At 43.4% G+C, this 26,373-nt stretch overlaps 1 protein-coding gene across 3 annotated transcripts in view; it reads left to right on the top strand.

Annotated features, from left to right (window-relative positions):
* SEC24D (SEC24 homolog D, COPII coat complex component) overlaps positions 1 to 26,373 on the top strand; it is a 75,669-nt gene that overhangs the window by 2,884 nt on the left and 46,412 nt on the right. For 2 of the 3 annotated variants that reach the window (XM_033134483.1, XM_033134482.1), the window contains 6 exons: positions 6,770 to 6,899; positions 11,758 to 11,906; positions 13,099 to 13,374; positions 13,629 to 13,759; positions 15,644 to 15,755; positions 17,565 to 17,692. In XM_033134483.1, coding sequence (XP_032990374.1) covers positions 6,770 to 6,899; positions 11,758 to 11,906; positions 13,099 to 13,374; positions 13,629 to 13,759; positions 15,644 to 15,755; positions 17,565 to 17,692 — 926 coding nt within the window. The remainder of the gene's footprint in view (positions 1 to 6,769; positions 6,900 to 11,757; positions 11,907 to 13,098; positions 13,375 to 13,628; positions 13,760 to 15,643; positions 15,756 to 17,564; positions 17,693 to 26,373) is intronic. The other variant, XM_033134484.1, reaches the window with a different exon arrangement.

The raw sequence follows: 26,373 nt of genomic DNA, 5'->3' as shown, positions 1-26,373 counted from the left end.
CAAAAAAATGTATACACATTTTAAGAAAGGAAAAAACTGTATTAAAATTATGCTGATGGTAACCACTTTGAGCACCTCTTGTAATTATAGAAGTCAAAAATGACTTGTATTCATCTTTAGTTATCGGTACATATTGAGTATTACAATTTCAATACAGTGTTTTTCCTTTCTTAAAATGTGTAACATGTTTTCGCACCCCCTGTGCGTGTGCGTGTGTGTGTGTGTGTGTATATATATACACACATATATATGCTACAGTGAGTTTGGCAATAATATCATAAAATTAATTTTGATATTGGAAAACTATCGTTAGATTTTCAGACTAAAGATTACTCACTGGTAATTATAACTAGGAAAATAAAGCCTTGCCTTGAAATTATTATTGAGCAATCTTGGTTGTTTTAAAATATGATGCCCGGCTGGGGATGTTGGTTTAGGGGCAGAGGTGGGGAAGAAAGGGGTAATGCAGGAAGCCGCCAATTGCTCTGGTGGCGGGGAACACCACGAAGCCACCTCCCTTAACAAGGGGCTGCCCTGAGGGACCAAGTTTCAGGGTCAGGGGTGAAGCTAATAACAGCTTGTTTCAGGTTTGATGTTCCCCAATTCCCCGAAAATATTTGTGTAAGTAAGACATTTTTTGGGGCTTCTGAAAGAATGTTGAGGAATTCAACTCAAGCCCTTGGTGGAAATGGACTGTATATAAATCAGTGAGTGTCCCTTGGGGTCACTCGGCCTGACTCCAATATGTAGGGTCCAGGTTGTGCTGGGTAGGATGGCGTGGGTGAAGTGTGGTCACTGAGGGGGAGGGATCCCTGCCCGGAGGCTCCATGGTGGCAACCACACACTGTTTCCTTATGATTTAGTCCACCCCTAATTTTCAAAAACCTCCGGATGAGGTATGCTTCTCTTGTTCAGGACCAACCCTCCCCATAACATTTAAAGTCTTGTCTCTGGATCCTTTAGGAACATTAACCCACCTTTCTCCAATTTCTTTGTCAGGTGGTTCATTGCTCCTCAGCATTTATGTATAATGATTACAAATTGCTTTCTTTTTTTTTGAGTGTTTACCATGTATCAAAAACTGGTCCTAAAAGCTTTATGTGTATTTATCTTATTTAATTTAACATCCATACAGTGCTATGCAGTAGATTATTAGCCCTATTGTACAGCTTAGAAAACAATGTCTGGAGTAGCGTGACTGGTCCAAGGTCACAGAGCTGGTGGTGTAGCTGGAATTCAAACCCAGGGCCCTCAAGAACACAGCAGCAAACCCCACACACCCCTAAGTGCACACTCAGCATTACTCACACTTTTTTCCTCTCTCGGTCATTTTCTTAAACAAGTACTCGCTTCACTTCGGGACCCCCCCCCACACACACACACCTTGCCTCTTGGTTCCCCATGGCTCATTGTTGTCTCCATAGCTTGGGCCCCATCCGCTGTCCCCTTCTCCTACCAGGTCATTGGTGGCCTCCCATTACTGAATGCAGTAGACACTGCCCTATCCACTTTCGAATCTGACACTGTTTACCCCTTTTGTTTGTTCAAAACCCTCTGCTCCTGTGGTTTCAGTGACACCATCCTTTGTTGTTTTTCTTGGTGGCTTTCTGGACATCTCTCTCTAAGGAGCCCCCCTTCTTCTACATGACGCTTAAGCATTGCTGTTTTTCCTTCTGTGTTCTTTCTTCACCCTCTTTTCCTCTCGCTCCATGGGTTTCCCCCTGAACTGCGTCATTCCGTATGAAGAGCTAGTCTCAGATCTGTTTCTCCAGCTCACGTGTCTGACCTACACGCTACACCGTGCTTTCAGTTGCCCACCTGTTTTAGGCACATCAAACTTATCATGTCCAAAACAATTCAGGATTTCTTTTTATGAACCTCCCCCCTTTTTTTGTCTGGTATTCTATATCTCACTCACTGGCGGCATCACTCGTTCTGTTATCCAAATTAGAAACTTTCACTATTTTAAAAAAAAAAATCTCTCCCCTTTACCTTCTGCAATCCGATTAGTGTCCCAAACTGTTTTGGGTAATTGTAAACGTCTTTCTGCCTGCTTCCTTCTCTCTGTCCTCCTTTCACTCTTCCTGTTCCAGTCGTCCATCTCTCACCTGGCTTACTGAAATGGTCTCTTATCCACCATCCTCTCTCCAGCCCTGCCTTTCTCCTGTGCTGGAGGGATTTTTGTAGCAAATCTAACTTAGTAAGTGAGGAAAATACTGGTGGCGACACAGCAATGAGTAACATATACCCCATCTCAGTCCTCGTAGCACTTCCTTACCTAGTGGGACACGCATTAGGTAGGTTGACAATGACAGTGTAGGGGACCACCGTCACCAGGAAGTGGAGAGTGGTGTAGAAGCAGGACCTAGGCCTGGAGGGAACCTTCTGGAGGGAATGAACGATAGATGACAGTTGGTCAGGTAGGGAGGCAGCTTGTGGGTGGGAGGGGGCACCTCTGAGGACCTGCGTGAGGGTCAGCATGGCCGAAGTGCAGTTTGGAGCAGTGAGAGGTGGCCTGGAGTGGAAGTGGGGCCATCTTCAGACTTTATGTACAGTTTACGTTAAGGGCAGCGGTGCCACTGAAGCATTTTAAGCTGTGAAGGGTCAGATCCCATGTATGTTTTAGAAAGAGTCTCACTGCACATTAGAAAGTGTGCAGAAGGGATCACAGCGGGGAGACTGTTTTCAGGAGCAGCGTTTCTCGTCCTCGGCATTTGTGACATTCGGGGCCACCTGATTCTTTGCTGTGGGAGGCTGTGCTGTGCTGTGTAGGACGTTTAGCGGTGAAGAGAACCAACATTGTGCCATGAAGCTGCCTTTGGGGATATTGATTTTCAGCTGGTTATTAAGAAACAAGACTCAGAAAGAACCTTTGGCCCTTCCTCCCCACGTTCCTGCCCAAGAGACTGAGACAGAAACCTGCTCTAGGAAGGAAACCTTAGGGTGCTGCCGGAGCCGAATTTGACTAAAGTATGGTAGATAAGAGGTTTCAGAGGGCTGGGCAGGCACCTGTGAGCTGGATGTGTCCCTCTGCTTCTGGGTTGCCCAGCAGAGCGTGTCCTGCCAGGATGTTCCTTAAGTCCCTGTGCCTCTTCCTTAAGTACCTGTAGGTTGCCCATGCTCACTTCCCAAATCTAATGCCCCTTCCCCCTTTTCTCCTTTGTCCAAAAATGTCTTATAAAGCCAGCGTTGCCTCACTGCCTTTGGAATTTTCCTGCTTATGTGAATTCTCCTGTTCATGTATTGAACATTTGATTTTCTCCTGTTAATCTGTCTCTGTTAATTTCATTATTAGTCTGGCTGGAGGCACTTAGAAGCTGAGAGGAAAGATAGTAATTCTTTTCAGCCCCCACACAAGCATCTTGGTCTCTACCCATCAGATTCCAGCGCCTGCCCTCCATATCCCCAGTCCCCAGCTGTGGCAACCGGAAGCCCTAGACATAGCTGAATGTCCCTTCAGGGGCAGAAGCAGCCCTGATCTGGACAGGCAAGGCCTGTGGATGTCCTGGGGGCTGGGGCTGGGGGTGGTGGTGGTGAGGACCTGTCAGTGGTGAGCGTGGGTGACGCGCCACCACCCAGTGTCTTAGGAGCAGCCGTCGTGACCAACCTGATTCTGTCCATTCAATAGGGACTTTAGATAAACACTTTTCCACAAGTGTTTTTTCATTTTGGTTTTAGTTTGTGAGGTTTGGGGCCAGATCCAAGGTATGCTTTTCTGTGATGTTTTGCTTAGGACTTCTTTGCTGATAACAGAAACCACTAGCGGGAAGGGATTTGTTAAAGGGCACCAGGAAGTGAATATTGGAGAGAGCCAGAGAACCAGGCTTGGGCCTCTCGGCCATAGAAATGCACCCCGCCACCCCCCGCCCCACTGGACTGGACCATCAGTGGCCACTGCCTGTCTACCCCAGAACAACATCTCTGCCCCGGGCCAGGGGCCCCTGAACTGTGAAGCTGTGCGAATTTGGAGCACGTGGACAGCCAGTTCGTAATGCAGAGTAGGAAATGGGTGCTCCATGTGTCCTGCTCAGGCCCGTCCAGGAGGGCCAGCCGGCGAGGAAGTAGGATGAGAACGCTAGTTGCCAATACCTGCCTCTGTGAAAGACCACTTGAGATTTCAGATGTTTTCTTTAGGCATGAGCGTCACTGGTTCTTCCTCATGGTGTGGCTTTCCTATCTGAGTACACTCCTCATACTGCTCTCTAAAGAACCCGATTTCATTGTTATCTCTGAGCACTTTTAAATGCTAGTAACGTGGCCTGGGGAAGACTGTCTTTTCAGATAGCACTTTATCCCTTTGCCCCGGGGTAAAGTCCAAATGGCTCTCAGGACTTTGCAGTCCGGCCCCAGCCAAGCTGGGCAACCTCTGCCCCCGCCCTTCCCATCACCCGCTGCCCCAGCCCGCGGCCAGGCCCTCTCAGCTCCGCTCAGAGCCTGCCTTCTGCCGGAGTCGCTGTCCTGGCCTCCGCTGAGGAAACTGCTCGTCCTTCCTCTGGACTTCTCTCGGGTCCCCTGGAAGAGTTGGGTCGTCCCTCTCTCTGCACCACGCACACGCGCAGCGTGGTCGCTTGTCTGCGCCAGTTCGCGGTGCCTCAAAGGCATACGGAGTGTGTGTGGAATCCTTGCTATAGAGTTGATTTCCAAAAATAAAAGGGAAAGAGCAGTTTAGGAAAATCGGTGTCTAACAGTTCTGCTGGAGTAGAAGAGAACTGGCTTTGTTTGCTTGTTTCTTTGTTTTGGTTTTGTTTCTAGAAACAGAAGTTTATTAATACGAGCATGGTGCACACATGGGGACACCCAGACAAGAGTAACTCCGAGGACGGGTTTCTGATCCTCTAGACACACTGTGTGACAGTTGTTAGTGGGACTGCTGTCTGCCTTCTTGCTTAAGAAACGAGAAGTTCCCTGGTTTCTTGTCGTGCATGTAATTAGTTACTATTTTAGTGCTAGTGTTGTGGATTTTCTACTTTCGTCACAGTAACGTTTCACACATGAAAATACAAGTGTGCATGTAATTATGGTGTAAATGTTTTGCTAGATTATAAATCTGAAAAAAGGAGGGAAGGGGATGTGGCCAGGGGAGAGGAAAGTAGGATTTGCTGAATGATCTCCTTTCTGTACCAGGTGTTGTTCTGGATGCTCTCGTACCTGTTGCCTCATTTACTTCTCAGAACAGTCCTCAGAGACGGACATTACCGCCATGACAGTGGTAAACGTCCAGGTTTTGAAGATTAAACTATGTTGTCCGGGTCACAGCTGCTAAATGGTGGGAAGGGATTCAGACCCGTCTGTGTGACTGCAAGCCTCATGATTTTTTTCTATTTTTCTGAGTTTGGGATTTAGAACTTTATATAAAAATGTAGAACTTTATATAAAAATGTTTTAAGAATAATATTTTTTGCTTTCATTCTAAGTATATGAAAAATTGTTAAGTAAAACTGGGACTGTAAAGTTAATATAAAATTTGTCTTAAGTTTGAGGAATCCTGTTTTAAGAAAGTAACCTTTCTGTAAAAAAATTTGGTATTATTCATGAATACTGTCCCTTCACTAGCTGTATTTCATTCTAGATTATCCAAGCATCTGAAAGCATCTCTGGACAGTATTACGATATAAGAGACTCTCTCTGGGCGACTGCAAGGTCACCCAGTCAATTCCCTTGCTATCTGGGGGATGAATGTTCTCCAGGAAGATAGAAGAAAGGAGATGCTGCGTCTGAAATGCCATTACGAGGTCTGCTGTAGGCATCCTGAGAAGGCAGAGAGGAGGTCACTGCTGACAGGGCCAGAGAGGAGGGTGGGAGCGACAGTAAGTGCAGCTGGCTGCAGGGAAAAAGGGACGGCAGTGCAGAGAGCAACAGAGCAAATGTACTTCTTCTTTTTTTCCTTGTAAAAGTCTAGGAGGGTGTCCCAGGTACTCTAGTGTAAGCCTTTCCTTTGCAGTGAGGGGAAACTGCGTCCTCAAAGATAAAACTTCTTGCCCAGCGCTGTACATCTGCTCGTAAAAGGCCTGGTGGGGCCTTGTACTACTCAAACCCAGGCCCCCTGGTGTTTTCTCCGATGTCACACTTTCTCTAGAAGAATAGAGAAAAATATCTGAGAACAGGGCTCAAGAGAAGCCGCTGAAGATTTCTGTTTGAGAAGAGCTGCTTGTACATGAAAACCCAGTCACCACCTGGAGCCTCGGGCCCTCACATGTGATCCCCTGTGTTGTGTGAGCAGCCTGAGGACCTTGCAGCCCCGCAACTGTTTGTCATCCAAGTGTGTGGCTTCCTGGAGAAATGAGTAGCTCCAAGGGCAGGATTTGTTGGAGAAACAGGTGCTCCCCTCCGTTTGCTTTCCTCATGCTGTAACTCAAAGGCATTTCCAGAGGTCTTGTCTTTTTCTTTTTTTTCCCCATAGACTCAGGATGCTTTAAGCCTTATGCTGTTTTGTTTTTCCCGATTTATTTTCTCTCGTCCACCTGGCATCTTCCATTGTGTGTTCTAGCATCTTTGTGTGATCATGTGTTCTGTTAAGGTGTCTCTACCAAAAGGAAAGGTGATTTCTTCTGTTTCAGTTTCTGTTTAGTATGAAAATGCTGTCTATTGTTACGATGGTCAAATGACTATGCCAGAACCTGGCATGGCTGGGCCTGTGATGGTTTAAAGGAAAAACTGTTCTAACCCATTTCTTCTCCTCCTCCCCTCGGAGTTTGCATTTTTAACCTGAGTCTTTGCATCCTGTCTCTTTGCACTCCATCCTCTTCTAAATCCCTGCCTTCCGTTACAGGTGTGATGAAGCCGGCAGGGCCTTTGGGGGCTGCTGCACCCGGGGGGATGTTGCCGCAGGGCCCTCCACCTCCTGGACCCCACCAGTTTGGCCAGAACGGAGCTCACGCCCAGGGTCATCCTCCCCAAAGGTGAGCGAGGGTGATTCCAGCTTCCATTTGTATATTCTGCTAAAATTGTCCCACAAGTCCCTTCTGAACTTGCACGTTTGTTGATTGAAAGTTTGACTTCTTGAGCTGCCCACGTCCTTGAAAGGAAGTGCTAGAACACTGCCCTGGGATACAAAGCATTTAGAAAAGTTAGGAGGGAAATAAACAATACCAGTACATATTAACAAATATATAAAAATTACGGTGTCGATACCATGCATTTTAGGTTTTGGTTATATTTATCTTATTTTAGAGTTTTGAATTAATCTCTAATATCTTCAGATGTCTATATAGCCTGTATTCCCCAAAACAATTTTAAATCCCCTGTTCTCTTGATTCCTTCACAGAACTGAGCTCAGTGCCAGTAGGTGCTTGATAAATATTTTGAAAATTAAATCAGATTGTGGCCCATGGGAGAGACTGGATTTGGTGTGGAAGGCACAGGTACCAGGGAGGGACTCTTGAAAGGCCGGGTGATAGTAAGAACAACACAGGAAGGAAATCTTCTGTTTGTGTTTATAATAAATGAAGGAAGAGTTGGAGGCAGGCCTGGAGAAGCCAAAGTAGGAGATGTATGGGATACTCAGAGCCCTACAACCCACGCGGGACCGTCTCCCGAGCAGGGAGCCTGAGCCATACCATCCCTGCTGGAAACCCCGTTATTATTTGTCCTGGGAGGTGTTGCTGTGAGTAGACAGTATTCACGCTGGAATTTCTCCAAGGATCACCTAGAGGCTGTTGCTTTCCAGGTTCCTTTCCCAGATGGTCAGGCTGCAAGGTTGAGGTTTGGGAGGGAGGACCCCTCAGTATGAATCTGGACCCTGTTGATGGTGAAGCCATTTAGTCACCTTTCAAGGAGCCTGTAGTTCCTGCTAGTGGGAAACTCCCTCTGGAGTTTGAAAGATCATCACATTGATCCCCTTATGGGGCGTCTGTGGGCTTGACAATTCCCGGCTCTTCTGTGTCTTTGTAACATTTGCTGTTGACATGGTAGCTGTGAAATGCATGTGGAGGTAAATGCAGGAAGCAGAGGACAGGTCTAAGTAACTTGGTTTACATGTGACTGTGGTTTGAAGAAGCAGCAGCGAGAAGTCAAAGGGCCTAACCCAGGTCCCTACTGGCTGCCCCGCCTGGTGGTGCTGGTGGGGCGAGGGCGGGAGAACAGAACTGGGACCCAAGAAGCCCCTACTGGATGCTGGCGACGTTACTAGGCCTCTAGGTCTCGTTTTCCTCACTCGTAAGGTGAGGAAATAGAATTCCTAGTCCAGAGCGGAGGGAAGAAGTTCTGGAGAAATTCCTTGTTGTGAACTACCAAGTATCTCAGATTTCTGTTTTGCAGAAGAAATGCAAAAATCAAACAGCTGCTTTGAAGTAAGAAAAGGTTTGGCTCATTACTACATATGAGCCTGGGTTGGACTGGTCTTTGGGTTGTGTCCATTTGTTTCACTTGAATTAGGTTCCTTAGGACTCAGCCGACTGGGGGCTTTGCCATCAGACAGACCCTAGTGTGTGCTAGTGAGCTCGGCACGACATCCAGCCAAGAGGATGCCAACTAGTGCCCAGGCAAGACTCGATCCACCTTAGCAGTTGGCAATTTGTGTATTCCCTGGCGACGGGATGCAGAACAACTCTGTAGCTTGCCACATCTGCTGGCTCCGCCCGTCTAGTCATGGCAGCGCCATTTATGGGTCTGCTCTTCCCGTCATGCCCAGCGAAGAACCCACACATTCTGCCCCCTCTCCTCCACGATTCACTTGCTTCAACTTCAACCGTGATTTATAGGTTGGAAATGGGGTTAAAAATGAAGACGGCTGGGGGAAGTCTAGCAGTCACCCTGAGCCTCGGCGGTTGCCAGGCGGCCTTGCCGTCATGGGACATACTTCTGCGTTCGTGGTTCAACGCCAAGGCCGAAGGGCGCAGTGAGTGACAGGTGGATCACGCTGTCTGACGACGGGTCAGAGTGCACAGGTGCACACGACCTTTGATGATTACAGCGCTTTGTGGGAGTTGCTTCTACCATTAGAGGGCCCATCAAAAACGTATCTTAATTTTCACTAAGCAGTCAAATAAAAACCAAACATAATTCAGTCATTATGTTGATTGAAATTTAACATGTATGATTTTTATTTTTAAAATACTGCTATTTCAAAAGTAATAGTTCATAAAATGTAAAATCATACCTAGTGTGGGGACAGAGCCAGGAGAACAGCTTCCAGGCTCTCGGCCTCACCTGGAAAGGTGCTGGCTCGGGTAATAGATGGCCATCAGCTGTGACTCGTTGGCCGTCAGCTGTAACCAGTGAGCCATTGGCCTCCGATACAACTGCCGTGGCTACGCTAGCAAGTGGGGTTGTTGGTTGGCAGAGAAGCGGACAGCAGATTGCGGCTAGCAAGTGTGGTTAGCAAGCAGGGATGGCAGATTGCAGATTGTGTGGATCCTACTTCCTGTGTCTCGCCCAACCCGCCAGCGAGACTGGGGTGCAGGAAGACCCCTCGTTGGGGTACTGGCAGATGTTTGCTTTTGTGTGTCTCCCAGCCGCCAGTGAGAATATAGTGGTCTGACTCCCCTATCTATGGCTCTGTTTCGTTCCTTTTTGTCTTCACCATATCCTGCGTTCATGTGCGGGGAGCAGGAGCTGAGACCCTGCATGACACCTAGACATTTGTCTTTTAGATCTTGGCTGAGCAGAATAAATGTCTTAAACTTGTAAGTGGCACTAAAGTTCTTTACAGAGGGTTTACTGCTGAGCAGGATTAATCTAAATAAAATCTCTCACCTAAATATCCATTTGCTAATTATAAGGAGAAAAGTCAATTGTAAGTGACTTATTTTGACCAAGAAATAGCCATTGGAGGTAGAGGGGGGAGGAGACTCATCTTCCCAGATTACAGCTGCGGGGGTAAATCTCCTGATGAGGAACTGGTCGCAGTGGCAAAGGAGGGAACAAGGAAAATAAGAGAAACAGTGGCGGGGTTTTTTGGTTTTTGTTTTGTGTGGAAAGTGATGAATGACTGGATTTGGCACAGCTCTTTGTTTCAATCAAACCGTGAAAAACTTGGCAGCATATCTACACTCTTACAAGCGTGAGCACACAGCTCACTTCTTGAGCAATTTGTGGCAAACTTGAACGTGAGAAGTGTTTGTGGTTGAGCAGGCCCCAGACAACTGAGTCAGCTCTCCAGAGGTCTAGGAACCAACCGAGGCTGAATTGTCATGTTTTCAGAATCCTCTTGAGATAATACTGTATTGGCTGTTCTTTTTGATGATGATTCTGCCTTTGCCTGACATTCAATGAAATGGCGAATTAAAACACATAAGAGAATGTTTCTTACCCCAGAAACCTGTTAAATGAAGTAATCAACATGAGAAATATTGAGACTGTGTGACTCGTACTTTTAATCACATTGTATTTATAGCAGAGGAAGGGGCCATTCTGTTCCTTCTGCTCATTCTTACAGTTGGAAGGCTGGGAGCTCAGGAGACCAGGTGCTTTGCCTGAGGTCCTGCATCGGGTCTCCAGGTTAGGTGTCAAAGGACCTGGACTCTCACCTAATGCTGACACCCACATGCTGTGTGACCTTGGATAAACTAATTTAGTAAAGTAATGAAACTGGAAAGTATTAAGCCATTTCGTATGTTTCAAATGTTCTGTTAATTTCTTCTTTATATGAAACCTTTTGTTAGCCTTTTAATATTAATTTTATTTTCATTTTTGGTAATATTGCTTTTAAAATCCAAATCTGTTGAAGACTTAGAACATTCATGTTGTTCAGAAAACTTTTTTGTGTGTCTTTCTGAAGCCTAATTCCTAGGATTTATATTAAGCAATGAATGAAAAGAGTTGGCATTTATGGGTCTAAAAGTAATGACTGGTGGTTGTACATTCTCTTATTTTATATTTTAAATCTTTAACCTTTCGTTAAGTTAAAAAAATACTTGTGGCTGCTTGTGTCGTAACTTATATTTGAAACATATTTCATCCTGTTTGTACCGTCTATGTAATAAATGGTTCATACAATTTTATATTTAAAAAATGTTATTAAAATATTATTAACTAACCTCTCAAGTGGCAGTGAAGGATGGAAGGCAAGAGCACAGGCCACTCGGGAAATCATTTCTGGTTTAAAGAGAAACTGAAATCACAGTATGCCACTGGGAAATTTTAATTCTTATTTAAAATTGGTAAGAGCCATAATGTGACTCCACGGGAAGGCAGATGGACCATAACAGGAATGTAGTTCGGATGGCGGTCACTGTTTCATGCAAAACAAGGAAAAGTAAACATACACTAAGTTCTAACTAAATGAACGGTAAAGCATGATGAAATTTTTAGGTTAAAAAAATGGGTGATTTCAAAACTTTTCCCTGAGTCATTTGCTTTCAGGTACTGTTTTGTAGATAACGTTCTGCTCACTGAAATTACAGTGCAGGTGACATTTTCTCTGGAAAGCTGGGTATGATTTAAGGAGAGTGATCGTAAAGATGCAACCACAGAGCATGTTAGTTTCCTTCATTTCTGTACTATTGACCAGTAACCTGAGTACAGTTAAGGCTGTAGTGGGTCAGCTTCCCAAATTGACTTCCAAAGCTGCTGCTGTGTTTACATTAGGATTGATTTTCCCCCCATGTATCTTGACGTGTTCGGCCTCTGAGTGTAGATACGGGATGCTGCTGCATGATTCACTTTGACTTCATATTGAGATTACTTAAAGACTTACCAGTCATGTCCTTCTTGTACACTGGATCGGCTTATTTAGTTTTACAAGTTATTGACGTTTGCTGTACACCTTTTGCATATGAAACTCGACAGTATCGTCTAACATCCCTTTTTCTCTCTTAGATTTCCAGGTCCTCCACCTGTCAACAACGTGGCACCCTCCTATTCACCATATGCGTCCGCTGCACAGTCAGCTTACCCCAGCCCTGCATCCACTTCATCCATCGCCCAGCTGGGCGGTCAGCTCAACGCCATGCAGATCAGCACCGGCGGTAACCGTTTGTTCACGCACAGCCTTGCGTCCTGAGTGCTTTAATGAGAAAGGTTTTCCTTCTTTAAACAGCCGTAACTCTGGCACACCGTAGTGAAACCACTTTGGGGACTTTTTATATAAATTATCTGTATTGTATATGGCGGTAGTTATTTTTTTCCCCTGATCATGCTGCCATTTATTTCAAGATAATTGAAGGACCCTCAGAATAGCTTACATTCAATATAAGAAAATAAAAAAACAAAGAATGTAGGTGTCACAAATAAACATTAGAACAGTGAAATTACTTTAAGAAATATAAGAGTGGTTTTAACTTTGTGTTGTTTATTAGGGGGCCCTACAATAAAAAGTATGATATTATTTCACAGTGCCTTTTGATTCTGCATTCAGATCATGGGCAGAATGGACGCTCAGGGGCAGTGAGGCAGCAAAGGGAATAATAAGAGAGAAAATAGTTACAGTACTGAGAACTCCATCAATAGAAAGGCTGGCTGTTCTCGGGGCCAGAGGACTCGCCACTGTTATAACAGAGTAGTCGGCCATCTGTTTCCATGAGGAATGTTTCCACTACTCAGAGTTCGCTTTTTCAAAGTATCAGTGAAAAACCCTCAGAATATTTCCTATCTTTTATCGATTCCCAAATGGGTAAGTCTCCAATGAAGCAACTCAATTTCACATAGTCAGAGAAAGGAAAAAGTAATCTGGTTTTCCAGCTCTTTCCAATATCATTGGAAAGCATGTTAGTGGCCCATCCCTTCTTTCTCGTTATTTCTATCTAGTTCTGAAATCCATTTGATTCAGTCAAGCACAAGATGCAAATAACTTGTTGAATGTACATAATAACATTTTCTTCTACGTGACTTTCTAGATTTTGTACAGATACAATTGCTTAGTCGATGGCATGTGTCATGCGAAGTTAATGAAACTAAGTTAGTCTGTACTACTAATTTTCTGACTAAAATTATACGTGTTGCTTTTACCCTTTTAAAATTCTTCAGGTGTAGAAAATGCCCCAAATAGCATTTGTGTCACTTTCTGAATGAGAGTTTCATCTTGTGGCAAAAAAAAAAAAAAAAATTGTAGGTGCCTTCTTGCTTTGTCTCAGGAGAACAGGTGTTCCTGTCTGTCCTGTGGGGAAGTCGGAGAGCTGAGAGATGCGGTGTTTAGGTGGGCTGCTCTTCTTTCTCGCACAGGTTCGGGCATGGCGCCCCCCGGCCAAGGGCCCCCCGGCCCTCTGTCGGCGCCCTCGTTCCCGGGTCCTCCACGACCTCCGCAGCCGGCCATTTTGCAGCCTGGATCTCAGGTTCTCCCGCCTCCACCCACGGCACTAAACGGCCCTGGCGCACCACCCTTGCCTCCGCCAGCGCACAGGCAGGACGGGTTCCCTGGGCCTGCTCCTCCGAATGCCCAGTTCCAGCCCCCGCCGCTTCCAGGACAGAGCCTGGGCACTGGCTACGCTCCACAGCCAGGTGAGGTGGGCAGGGCTCAGGGACGGCCTGAGGTTTCCTAGGGCCCTGACTTAGGAATCAGCTCTGTTCCTATGTTCGTAAGCATCTGTCACTTACTTTTAAGAAAGGGTGGCAACCACATAGTCACACTTAACTCCCACCTCATTTAAAGGGATGAAAAACGCAACATGCTTGGCTGAACAGCATGATATTGTCGCAGAGCACCATGCCTGGGATTCGGGTTATAGTCATTTCTTTGTAACATGTTTTCCAAGCAGCCAACTATGGTGCCCAGATGCCAGGCGCGCAGCTCTCGTACCCAGGAGGCTTTCCCGGAGGCCCTGCACAGATGGCGGGCCCACCTCCGCCCCAGAAGAAGCTGGACCCCGACTCGATCCCCAGCCCAGTAAGTGCCCTTCTCTCTCTGCAGTCTCCCTGACAAAGGACCATTCTGTGCTCACTGTTCTCAGCCATGCTCGGTTTGCTAGCATCTATCCTGTCCTTTGTGGTGGCAGTACAATACCCATCACATAGAGAGAAGGCCTCCTCCCTTGTATGTGTGTGGGGGGTAGGGGGTCGGGTTACAGCAGATGAGGGTCTCCATGAGAGAAACAGCCTGTGCAGCTTGTCTTTGACATTCTGCAAACCTGGCAGTGTCTATTGGTGTTTATACTGGCGCATATTGGCAGTGAGTCCATGGTATTTAAACATGTATTTTAAATAACTAAAGGACCCCTTTCAATACGGGTAAGATCTCCATGCAGAATGAAAGTACAAAGTAGATTCCATTTTGCATACTAAAAAAAAAAAAAAACGAGACTTGTTCATATAAAATTAGAGCTACAACATAATTCTTCTCCACCACAGTGATATTCTTTGGGGGTTACTCTCTAGGATCGGTATCAGTCAGCTTCCATTAGGTTATTCTGTGTCACATACAATCCGCAACTTTGCTTACAACTGCAAAGATTTATTTCTCATCTCAGTTACCTGTAGACTACAGTAGCTGCAGTTTGACTCATGCCCTTATCACTCTGGAATTCAGGGTGAAGGGGCACCCCATTGGGGATGTGTTATTTTTATGACCAAGGGAGAACAGGAGTTATGTTTGGAGCATATCCTAGATCTTGAATTTAATTAGAATTCAAATCCTATGAAATCAGAAAGATAGAAACATAGATTTAAAGGCAAGCTAAATCGGTCTCTGATATGCCATAAAACCAGTGATATCAGTGCCAGCCATGGCCCGGATGGAATGAGATGGGAGGGAAAACTCTACTTTTCAGAGTTTGGTGGAAGACAGTTTATTACTATGGAATATAAAAACTACATATCCTCCAAAGCTACATATTCCAGTTTGGCACTTGTTCATTTCTCCTTTTTTCCCTTTTTTTACTCCCTTCTTCTCTTCCCACCCCTGCCCCCTAGTCTTTTATCCCATGAAGAAAGGAGGGCAGGGAGAGAGGAAGAAAATTACTGAGATTCACTCTCGTTTTCTTGCTAACTCCATACCACTAGATTTTGCTCATTATTTCCATCCCCATACAATTACAACAGAAACACAATTTTTTGTCTCTTTATTTTTTATCAATAAATGTGTTAGAGAAATATGTTTCCAAACTAAACAACCCAACTTAGGGACTTGTGTTCCTTTTGATTTCTGTATCCTGCAAAATATTAATTGATTAAAGTAATTCTAATTAAATTCAATTCTAATTAAATTCTAGAATATGCTCCAAACATAACTACCGTAAAACACAGATGAGACTAAAGCTGTTGTTTGTCTCTCATGTCTCAGGACGCAACGGTGCAGGGGCAAGCCAAAGACCAACAGGATTTGAAGCGAGAAGTTAAGCCTTCTTTGCGTTACACATTGTAAATCAGTTCTTCTGAGTTTAATCATTTTTAGCTTTTTAGAGTTTTCTTTAACTGCAGAAAATATTGTCCTTAAAAGGTTATTTTGAATTTCTTTTCTACCAGAATCTTTTATTTTATTTTATTTTATTTTTTAAATGCTTATTATCTGCGGTCCCAATAAGCAAATTGACCTCTGCAGGGTCAAGGGCAGAGCTCAGAGTATTAACAGTAGAATTTGAAAGCTGTACACTTGTGAAGGTAAACAGAGGTGGACCTGAAGATACAGAAGGTTGTCGGTGAGAATTTGATCTGCAATGACCTGACCAGTTCAGAAAAGGCCTATTTCTGTGTGTGTGAATAATGAAAGGGAGGGAGGAGATGTGGAGAAAAGTCTTAACTTACTTCGACTTGCTCTCACTATTTTACTGATCAGATCCAAGTGATTGAGAATGACAGAGCCACCAGAGGGGGACAAGTTTATGTCACCAGCACCAGAGGCCAGGTCCCTCCCCTGGTTACTACAGACTGCGTGGTGCAAGACCAAGGTATTTGTTTTCAGTAATATTTTCTGATTGAGGTTTTAAAATTTCACATCATTATTTTTATGCACTGATACCCTTCAGGAATGCTGTCACTAATGGGGACCTCTTTATAGTTGATAAAGGGACCAGTTTGTCATCAGTCATTCAAGTACGAGAAGGAACTATCAACCGAATTCTGTTCTCTGCTTATAGAAGTCTAGAGAGTTTCTGGTGAGATTCAGTGCAACATACCAGGTTTTAAAATTCTTTATTTGAGTTTATGGTTGAAATTGGTCCAGGCCCTACTTTGGTTTAACTTACTAGGTGGAGACCTGGCAGGCTGGGATGAGCACAGCAGGGGAAACTGATTCCTGATGAAGTCAGCAGGCCTGCTTCTGGCCCCAGCAACCTCTTCAGCAGGTCCTTTAACATTTTGGGTCTGTTTTCCCACTTTCCCGCTAGGATGAGGAGAGGCTGAGCTCTATTCCTGACTCTGTCCACGTCTGCTGTCAATGTCATATACCTGTTAAGCCTTGTGTGGAGTTGATCTTTCTGTTGTTTATGGCAAGTTAAACTACTTCCCGCTAAGATCTAGCATCTCAGATTTTGAATATACTATTTGAGTGGGTCACGTACTCAATCCTAGAAGAATAACGTCGGTGTCATCGCAGAGCTGTGGGGCCAGCCAGGTGCTAGTTGGGGACCCCATGTGTTCCTCTACCCTCAGTGCTGCCCTAACGGGAGGCCACAGGTGAGGCAGAGGGGCTTTGGGCCTCGCATACCTGCCCGCGCATCAGCCTCCCCCCACAGGCCCAGGGAGCTGTGCTGTGGCCTCTGCCCCTTGGTGCTGCCCGCTGTCCTCCGTGAGGTGCCTGCCTGGGCAACCCCTTGCCTCCTGGAGCCTTGGCTCAAATGATACCTTTTCATTAAGGCCTCCTCTGAAACTACTAACAACTGCATTTGTCATCTTCCAATACCATCTATTTCCTCACTTATTTATTAGGTTTAATGTTTATTATCTGTGACCTCTGCAGAATATAAGCTGTGCAAGGAGGTGCCAGGACGTGTCTAAAACTTAGTAGACACCCAATAAATATCTGTTTGATGATTACGCTTTTGTGATCATAATATAGTATTATAGTCATTAATTATCATTTAATTTCAAAATTTGTTTTAGATAAGTTATTCTAGTGATTCAAAAGCATTCTTCATGCCATGGGTATTGTTTTAATTCTCATGTATTTGCTAGCAAATAAACATACTTGGTGAGGAAACCTAATGTATATTAAAAATAGATTAGCCTGTTTTAAAAAATGTTTCTCTTACATGTAAAATTTTCATTTCTAAATTTAATTTTCAAGTTGAGAAAAAGCACAGTCAAATGGAATCATATTTGACAAAGTATCACTTGCAAATGGTGTACAGCTGCTCACCTTTCCTATAGCAGATGTGCTGAGAGAAGGGGAGGGAGAAGAAATTGTATGCTGTGTTTTTGTGCCTGGGCTTTATTTCTTCCGTTACTCTAAACACCTCTCAAGTTTGAGTTGGCTATATTAATAACCTGCTTATGGAAAATAATAATAATAATTAAAGTATCTCTTTAATATTTTTGCAGTAGAATTCAGTGTTTTATTTTGAAAGAAATTACAGTGTGCTCAGATTACAGATGGTAGAATTGTACATGACTACCTGTAGTTTTTAGAAATCATGAAGGAAGTTTTACAAATAAGGCGATGCATGCATTGCATTACCCAGCGGTACCCTTACGGATACTGGGTATCCTGGGGCAGGGCTCCTCAGAGCAGGTTCTAAGTATGCCTCTGAATGTTCCAGGCAACGCGAGCCCTCGGTACATTCGCTGTACGACGTACTGTTTCCCGTGCACGTCAGACATGGCCAAGCAGGCGCAGATCCCACTGGCTGCTGTCATCATGCCCTTCGCCACGATTCCTTCCAACGAGGTAAGGAAGCCATTTGGTACTTTTCCAAAGAAGATAGCCATTTGGTACTTTTCCAAAATCCTCCTTGCATCATTACTCTGTATTGTTAACAGAAATCTGAATGTGTGTGTGTGTGTGTGTGTGTGTGTGTGTGTGTGTGTGTGTATAAATAAAACGCAAATACATGCAGTCATTCAATTCATTAGGAAAAGGAAAATCTGACAAGCTAGATTTTTTGGCTTCCTGTAGACCAAGCACTGATGGGCTGGGTCACTCTTTGGCCAGTTGTAGCAATGCACATATATAGAAAATACGGAATGTCATGTAGTGACAAATAGCAAGATCCAGGTATTCTGGTGGAGGAAGATAATAGAGCCTGAGGTCCTGGGTCTCCCTGCATCTGCTTTAAGTCTCTGGGCCAAATGCTCGTGCATTCCTGCTCCAAGTCAGCACGCTTGCAAAGCATGAGTAGGTACATCTGCATGTTTCCGCTTGGGAAGATGTGCTCAATATACGGTTACGTGGGAGAAAGGACAGCAAGTGGTGCATATTTCAAGTCCCTGCTACTAGGATGCTGTCACTGGGTGTCGTGATTGGGACGCTACTCCCTGTACTGCGGCCTTCCTCCTCCTCAGGCCGCTGAGTGGTGGGCACCCAGCACACACAGACACGGGCGTGAGGGCAGAGCTCGTCCCACAGGACGGGAGAAATGCTTTCCTCTGTCAGGAGTTCTGACTGCACCCCCCTGCAGTGAGGGGGGCGGTGGTTAGGGTGAAGCCTGGATCCCTTTCACTGCGCCAAAGGCTGATGCCTCACGTTCTGCTCCCAATTTAAACCTCCACTTGGAGGCCAGCTGGTCTGATGTGTACCCGGCAGCCCCTGAGCAAGAAGCCGGGCATCTGGGAGACGGACTTGTGCCCACCTTGGGCTGGCCACGCCAGCTGGTGGGGGCGCAGTGGCATGGGGATGGGGACGGCCTGCTTTACGTCATCGCTTCAGGGAAGGAAGAAAGACTGTTCCGCGTGCATGGTGGCGTCCCTCCCCTCTGAGATGGCCACTCCCTCTCCTTATGAGTGACTAGGATGCTGCCATGTCTCCTTTAGGGAGTAGAGTGAGCTGGGTGCGACTGGGTCATAGAAGAGGCATTGGGCTGTTTCTAGAAGCCAGTTGTACATGCAGTATGGTCTCCTATTTGTAAATCAGGAAGTACATTTAGAATTCGGGCATGATCTCTTACATGATGGTCCCAGAAATTTAGTATATGCTCACAAGCTACTCTTTAAAATCACTATGCTTAATAAAGCATAAAGTAGACCAATATGTAATGATCCGTGCCGTGTATGATATGTGTGTGTGTGTATTACATAACTAGCTGCTTTAACTAGCTGTTTTCAACATCTCATTATGAAAATTTTCAAACATCAGAAAATTTGGAAGAATTTTACAACACCACCTATATACCCGCCACCTGGATTCTGCCGTTAACCTTTCACTATACTTGTTTGATCACATAATGATCCATCTGTCCATTAATCCATTCGTTTTTAATGTGTCTCAAAGTAAGTTGCAGATATCCCCCTTGTACTCCAGCATGCATATCGTTAAGCAGTTTAACATTTGCTTACAGATTATTTTTCCTTTTGAGGCAAAATTCACTTACAGTAAAATACACGTCTCCTAAAGAAACTTTCCACTGCATTTTGACAAGCACATCCACCCGTGTCACCCAAACCCTGTCAGGATGGGGACCGTCACCGTCTCCCTGGTGCCCTCCCGTCACCCTCCTGTCCGTCCTCACACTCTCACTTCTCTGACAACCGCTGTTCTGATTCGCCTCCATAGAGCTGTTTTCCTACCGTCGGTCTTCATAGCAGTACACTTCTAGAGGATGCACTCTTTCATGTACATTTCTCTCACTCAGCGTAATGTTGTGAGAACACCTGAGCCGCCACAGTGCTGCAGGTGTCAGTGGGTTCTTTCTTCTTGCTCACGAATATTTCATTGTATGGATATGCAGTCCGTTTATCTACTCTCATGGCTGGACATCTAGGCCGTTTCTAGTTATGGGCTATTGTGAATAAAGCTTCTACCAATACTCTTATTCCAGTCTTTTTGTGGACGCATATTTGTTTCTCCTGGATTAGTACTTGTGAGTAGAGTGCTGGCTCATGGGGTACATATTTGTTTAGTTCTGTCAGAAGCTGCCAGACCATTGTCCACAGTGGCTGCACCAGGTTCGGTCCTTCTAATGTCGCAGCAGCGTTCCTGGAGCTCTGCATCCTCGCCAGCCTGTGCTGTTGTCATCTTTCTAATGTTAGTAGTTCTGAGGGCCGCGTAGTAGTAGCCACCAGATACATTTTTAGTTCAATATTTATGCCTTGAATAAATTTAAATTATAAAAAGTACTAGTGAATAGTATTACATCCATGTACATGTCATCCATCATTAACAAATGTTACTATTTTGTCATATTTGCTTCAGATCATTTTCCGAGAATTAAAAATGTATAGCTACATGTGATGTCTTTTTTAATCAGGACATTCTTTTCCCTCCCTCTCCCATCAGGGGCAAACACTAATGAATCCTGTATGTGTCCTCCTCGCGCTGTGTGATTTTCCATATGGACTTCAGATGCGTGTCTCCATAATGTGTAGTATTGCTTTTTGCTTCCTCTGAGTACTTAACTGGAGCTCAGTGTGGGGAGCCAGCAGCATTAGGAACCCTCATTGCTACACTCCCCTAACGAGCTGCATGACAGTCTGTCACCAAGCAGCGACTCCTTCGTGGCTTCCAGGACACCTTCCCGGTGTACTTTTCCTACCTCACAGGCAGGCATATTTTAGTTTTCCTTTGTTGTTTTCCTGACTTCTAATATTGGGGTTTGTCAAGGCTTGTACTTGGGACCTCCTCTCTCTTCTCTCTTTAGACTCCCTCTCCCTCCAAAGACTAAATATTACCTGTAACGGCTGCAGTTACTGATGAGAATAATGGTCAAAACTTATTGAGCATTAAATGAGCACAATTCTGAGTTTTTAATGTATGTTATTTATTTCTCCCATCGACCTATTTATTATCCTGCTTTAGCTATAAAGAAACCAAGGCACAGAGTTAGATCACTTGTTAAGGTCAACAGCTACTAAGCAACAGAGCTAGGATTGCAACCCAGGCATCTGACACCAGGTCCTTCATACTAACTCACCCTGCTTGGACTCTCACTCATTCATTCCTGCATCTTCACCCCATATGCACACATCCAGGTGCCTTTCTGATATCTCTCCTTGCCTACCTCATAGAAACCTCAAGCTTAACATGTTGAAAAGTGAATTTCTGATCTGTGCACTATGAACCTATGTATTCTTCCACACATCTATAAATGGCACTATCATTTATTCAATTGCTCAAGCCAGAAACCAAAAACTAAACAATTATAGCCAATAATGGAAAACGAGGGGCATGCTAATTTGGGGTATTTATGACCTGTAACCAGGGAATTCAGTTTTCAATTATCTTTCTTAAAGGTAAATAGATTACGTGAATACTGTTATTCTCTATATGAATAGTATTTTAATTTATTTTCCTCTACCATAAAGATTTCCTAATTTTGACATATGGTAAAATTTGAGGATTTTATTTCTTATCTGAATAATCTGCTATCATTTAGAAAAAGATTTCTAAAATTCATTAAAAGATTTAGAAAATGTTTTAGGAAATCTTCTGATTTGGCATCTTCTGATTTGGCATCTATCAAAAGAATTTATTTAGTACATTACAGTTTTCTTTTTTAAATTTGGTTCTAATGTTTAAGAGAACCTTTTAAAGTATGTCATTGTGTTAGCAACTGCCTATAAGAATAAATCTCACTCCAGCACTTCTGATCAGAGAAGGTGTCCTGTGAGCATTTGCTTTGGAGCTGTATGCTACTGCCAAGCCCACGTGTAGGTCATTGTCCTTTGGTATTGCATATTCCTTACCATAAATTTCAAAGTTTTGTATGTGTTTTAAGTGAAACCTATTGCCATATCAGTGTAATCAACAATGAGGTTATTCAGCGAAAGTATTTGGCTAATCTTATAAGTTCTTTTGTTTAGTAACCTGTATTTTTATTTCTGATGCTGTATTTTAAGAACGGAGGTAGGAATGGCATAGATTTCTGCTGCAAAAGATTGAAGATTATACTTAATTTTGCATTTTCTTTAAAATAGGAAACCTTTGCATGGAAAAGTATATGTGTCTAATTATACATGAAATTAAGTAATTTCACTTATAAACCAGATGGCAGAAGTTTTTACTCCATCTGTGACTAGATTCAGGAATATCTGTGTATATATATTTTTAGGCTATAAATGGATATAATAGTCAAAGTATTTCTTCTCTTACTGAATTAGGTTAGGGCAGATAAACTTTTATTCAAGACTTTGAATTTCACTCAATTTATAACCTCCTACTTACTCTCATTAGGAACCACGCTGGAAATTAAGGATGTGAGAAAACAAGACCTGTTACTCTTGCCTAGCTAGGACTTACAGAAAATTCACAAGTACACTGCTAACTTCTGTGCCATGTGGAAAAGGCTCTGACGGGGATAACTCATTCTGTGGTGTTTAGTTTAGTTATGACTCAATGAACAAAGATGTTTGTCCTATTATTAGATACTGTTTAAATTATTTTTTTCTCTGTGATCACCCCTATTCTGATAGTTTCAGTAGATAAGAGGATGGTGCCATTGGAAAGAAAAAGGAATGGATGTCAAAGAACTGACAAATGAGGTTAACAAAAAGGGCAGAGACCATCAGGGAATAAGCTCACACCAGCGCGTTACGTCAGGGAGGCACTTCCTGCCATCGTGTGCCGCGGGATTGCTTGGTCAGCTCTTTGGCTTCTCAGCCAGTCTTGCTGGCGTGAGTTGGCATAGTTTGGGCAGAGTTCACACTGCTGTTTAATGCATCAAAGGAAAAAAGTTGTGCTTCACTGTAGTGTCATTCATCCTTGTCTCAGGAAGATGGCAGCTTGTGAAGTGGGTGTTACCAGGTTTGATAGAGGGAGAAGCCCTGTAAGTGGGGCTCTTACTGTCACACAGCTGATTTAAGTAGTGCTGCTGGAGCTGGAGGATCCAAATTCTAAATGCTTTCCATGACATGTGGCTGTGAATGAGGTTGTCGAGGTTTTATTTGGGGAAATACAGAAAACAGCATTCCTTGTTTTGCTGGCAGTAGTTTCAACAATGCACTTGGTGCTCCTGCAAGCTTGTGAGTTATCTTGAAAGGTCCATCTTGGACCTCTTTGAAGTTTTTTTACTTCGGGCTACTGCTCAGCACTCCTCGAGGGCAGAGACCGTCCAGACCGGGCAGTGGGCTGGGCACACAGTAGCGGTTCTAGTTGAGTAAATGGGCTCTCATGGTTGACAGGCATTTAAAAGACAAAGACAAACCAAACTACAGAACCATGCTTGATTTCTACATATTTTAGGCCTCTAAATCAATATTTTCAGCACAGTAAGTCTTAATTATTAACTTCTTTGGCAGCAGGTGAGTCTGTTGATAAACATGTTGCGAGTGAAGTAAACGTTTTTATCCTGCTTTGGCTATTTTGTTTCATATCTTTAAATAACTACAGACTCACAACCTCGTTCACCTCTAGCTCTGTGGGTAAAGGAAACATCATTTGAGAAATCGTAGATGTATTCTATCACATTAATGAGGGCGGGTGGTTATATTTCATTATAAAGAGCAGAACAGCAAAACAAGTAGGAAGAATTTTTGATTATATAAAGATATTTCAGAAACCACTAAAAATGGACAGCTTTTTCCAAAGCACAGTAGTAACCAAAAGGTGAAACACTGGTTAGGAGCCGGGAGGTGACTCTGGGTCTTCACTCTGCCCCTACTGTGCCTTGTGCCTCCATGGCCACGTCTGGCTCTGGTGTCCTAGAAATCTAGAAGTAACAGAAATGTAGTGTCTGCCTTACTTTCGTAATCTTTATTGGGCATTCAGCGTGGATGACCATGTATTTGTCATCTATCCTATATGTTATTAGAAATTCATGTGAACAAATTGCACAACCCAACCCAAGGTGGTGTCATTTACATTATACTTTCAGTGTAAGAGATCTCACATGTATTATTCAGGTCAGGACCACAGGAAGGCTGTGAGGCTGGGCGTGTGGCTCAAATTCAGCTAGCTAGGGCGGTCAGTGTGCTCCGAAATGAAACTGATCGTTGCATAATATTTTGTCCTTTAAAGAATTTAAAGAAAGCCTAACTTTTTTTTAAAATTAAAGCTTCAAAAGCCTGAATCTGTTTTTTATGTGCATTGAAATCTTAAATTGTTTGCTTCAGTGCAGTATTTTAAAAGGTATTAACATCAAATTATACTTAGAAAAATTACATGCATGTACTCCAATAGAAATAGAATTACGAGTATATAACATTTAAAAGACTTTCATGTATAACTATTACTGTAGAAGTGGAACCCCTTAAGGATTTTGGTCACTGTTTCTGTAGCGCTATGAAAAAGCTGGCAGCTGTAGACAAGAATGGCATCCCCTTTTAGAATGGTGTTAATTACAGATGTACGGGGACAGTCACATTTGTTAGGGCAAAGGTCGTTAGAATTCTATTTTAAGTTAGTTTAGAAGCTAAATGTACCAACCTGATTTTCTCAATCACAGAATTATTTATGTAAATATTTATTTTTCATTTAATGGAGAATAACTTTAGGAGAAACAAGAATAAAAAAGAAAATGCTCCACCTGGCTTTAATGTTCAGTGAACGTAGGTGTGGGTTTTGTGACCTTCCAGGCTTGGCGTTGGGTGTCCAGCGCTGTCCGTAGGAGAGCCCAGGGCACCAGCCTCCCTGGACAGGATGCTGGGCATCAGGGCGGAGCCATGGAGAGGAAATATTGTACAGCCTCTTGCTGTTATTTCCATAAGGCCAAGGCCCACATTTTCTCACACTTTAACATTTCTGCAGGAGGAATATGTCTTATTAGCAAGGACTTCTTAGTATTATGTTCACCTGGAAGCTTGGGTGGTGCCTCCTAAGTTAATGGGATTTTAGAATCAGTGAAATACACTATGTATATACCCTGCTGTTTAGCTTAGTTAATTTCTATTCCACTTTCAGATTTTGGTTCAACGTCACATCCTAGGAGAGCTCTCCAGGATGCTCCACCTTACGCTCACTGGAGATCCCTCCTACCGTGTGTCACCATTGCAGTTTTGTGTTTGTGTATTTGATTGTGTCTTCTTCCCACCAGCTTCTGTGAGGGTAGAGAGCTCATCTAATTTTTCCTCACTCTTGCATTCCCAAGACCTAAAGCCTTTCCCAGAATCTTGTGTGCTAAATAAACATTTAATGTGATATTTTCATTGCACGATATCATTTATATATGGAAGTAAACTAGAATTTTAAGGACAAGTAATTTGATGAAATTTACCCCGTGGAGATCTATGCTCAAATGTTTATTGAGTAGCTACGTTGTGTACTAATACTGTACTTGATACTGAACGAGTGGCATAGTAATAAGGGAACTGGTACGTTAGGATCCAAACTAAAGCGGGGACCTGCATCTCTATTCAGGCACCTCACATTTATTTGAATTTCCATGTTGTACATCAAGGAAAACATTTCATCTCCTCCACATACGTTCTTAAGAAAAATAGGCATTTGGGGACTCACTGCATATTATCCTCATGCTTAGTATTACTGGCGACAAAACAGCTGTGCCGTTGAGAGAGACAGTTGCTTAAAGAATGTCCTGGACAGTTAAGATTCTTTATAAGTTTAGCTTAGGTTTCACTATTACTCTCCCCTCCAATGTCTGTTTCTTTTAATATCACACTATAAATGTGAAAACATATATATATATATATATATATATATATATATATATATATATATATAGTGAGTGTGTGTGTGTGTGTGTACTTATAAGAGAGAAAAAGGGGGGAGGACATAGGAGACATATATGTAAAAAAGATTAAAAATCTTCAAAATGTTATGCATTGTTTGGGAAAATAAGAGCATCATTGGCTTTCTTAAATATTTCTGCAAAATACAGGTAAAACAGCAGAGCCACAATGATAAAATCTAGTGTATGTAGATACTATGGATCCCTTTTCTTAATCCTAACTGAACTGTGTCTTAGGTAACTGAAGTGTATCATAGTCTGTAACATGGCAGTGAGACTTAAGTTTGTTTTGATCTACTACATTCCATACTTTCTTGTCCTCTACAGTTTAAAAAGGTTTGAAAACCTCTTATCTAAATACTTCAAAACATACAGTTTCTGTGTACATTTCTCCTTTCTTAAAGGAAAAGGATAACAAATGTATATTAGCTCGTATCTATCAAATTTTATTGTTTTTGGGTAATCGAGAAGTTCTTTTTCCTTCTAGCTCGTTATTGGTATATAATAAATATGTACGTGTTCATTTCTCCAGATGCTTTTGAATTGATCACACCCATTCTTTTAAATTAAAATTTTTGTCTTAACTTTCTTTAAACCCTGTTTCAATTCTTTCCTGCAGATGGCTTTTGACTATTTGCCCAAATCCAGTTAGCTCAGAAGAGATGGTTTGCTGTGTCACTTGGCAGTGGCCAGCCAGGCTGCCCCCAGGAATGGTGACTGAACGGTGGTCATGCGGACAGTGCATTGGGCCGTGCGACTCCTAGAGGCCCGTGTTTTTTCCCACTCGAAAACC

The sequence above is a fragment of the Rhinolophus ferrumequinum genome, chromosome 18, assembly GCF_004115265.2.
Source record: "Rhinolophus ferrumequinum isolate MPI-CBG mRhiFer1 chromosome 18, mRhiFer1_v1.p, whole genome shotgun sequence".
Lineage (NCBI taxonomy): Eukaryota > Metazoa > Chordata > Mammalia > Chiroptera > Rhinolophidae > Rhinolophus > Rhinolophus ferrumequinum.
This window is presented reverse-complemented; position numbering and strand designations above follow the sequence as displayed.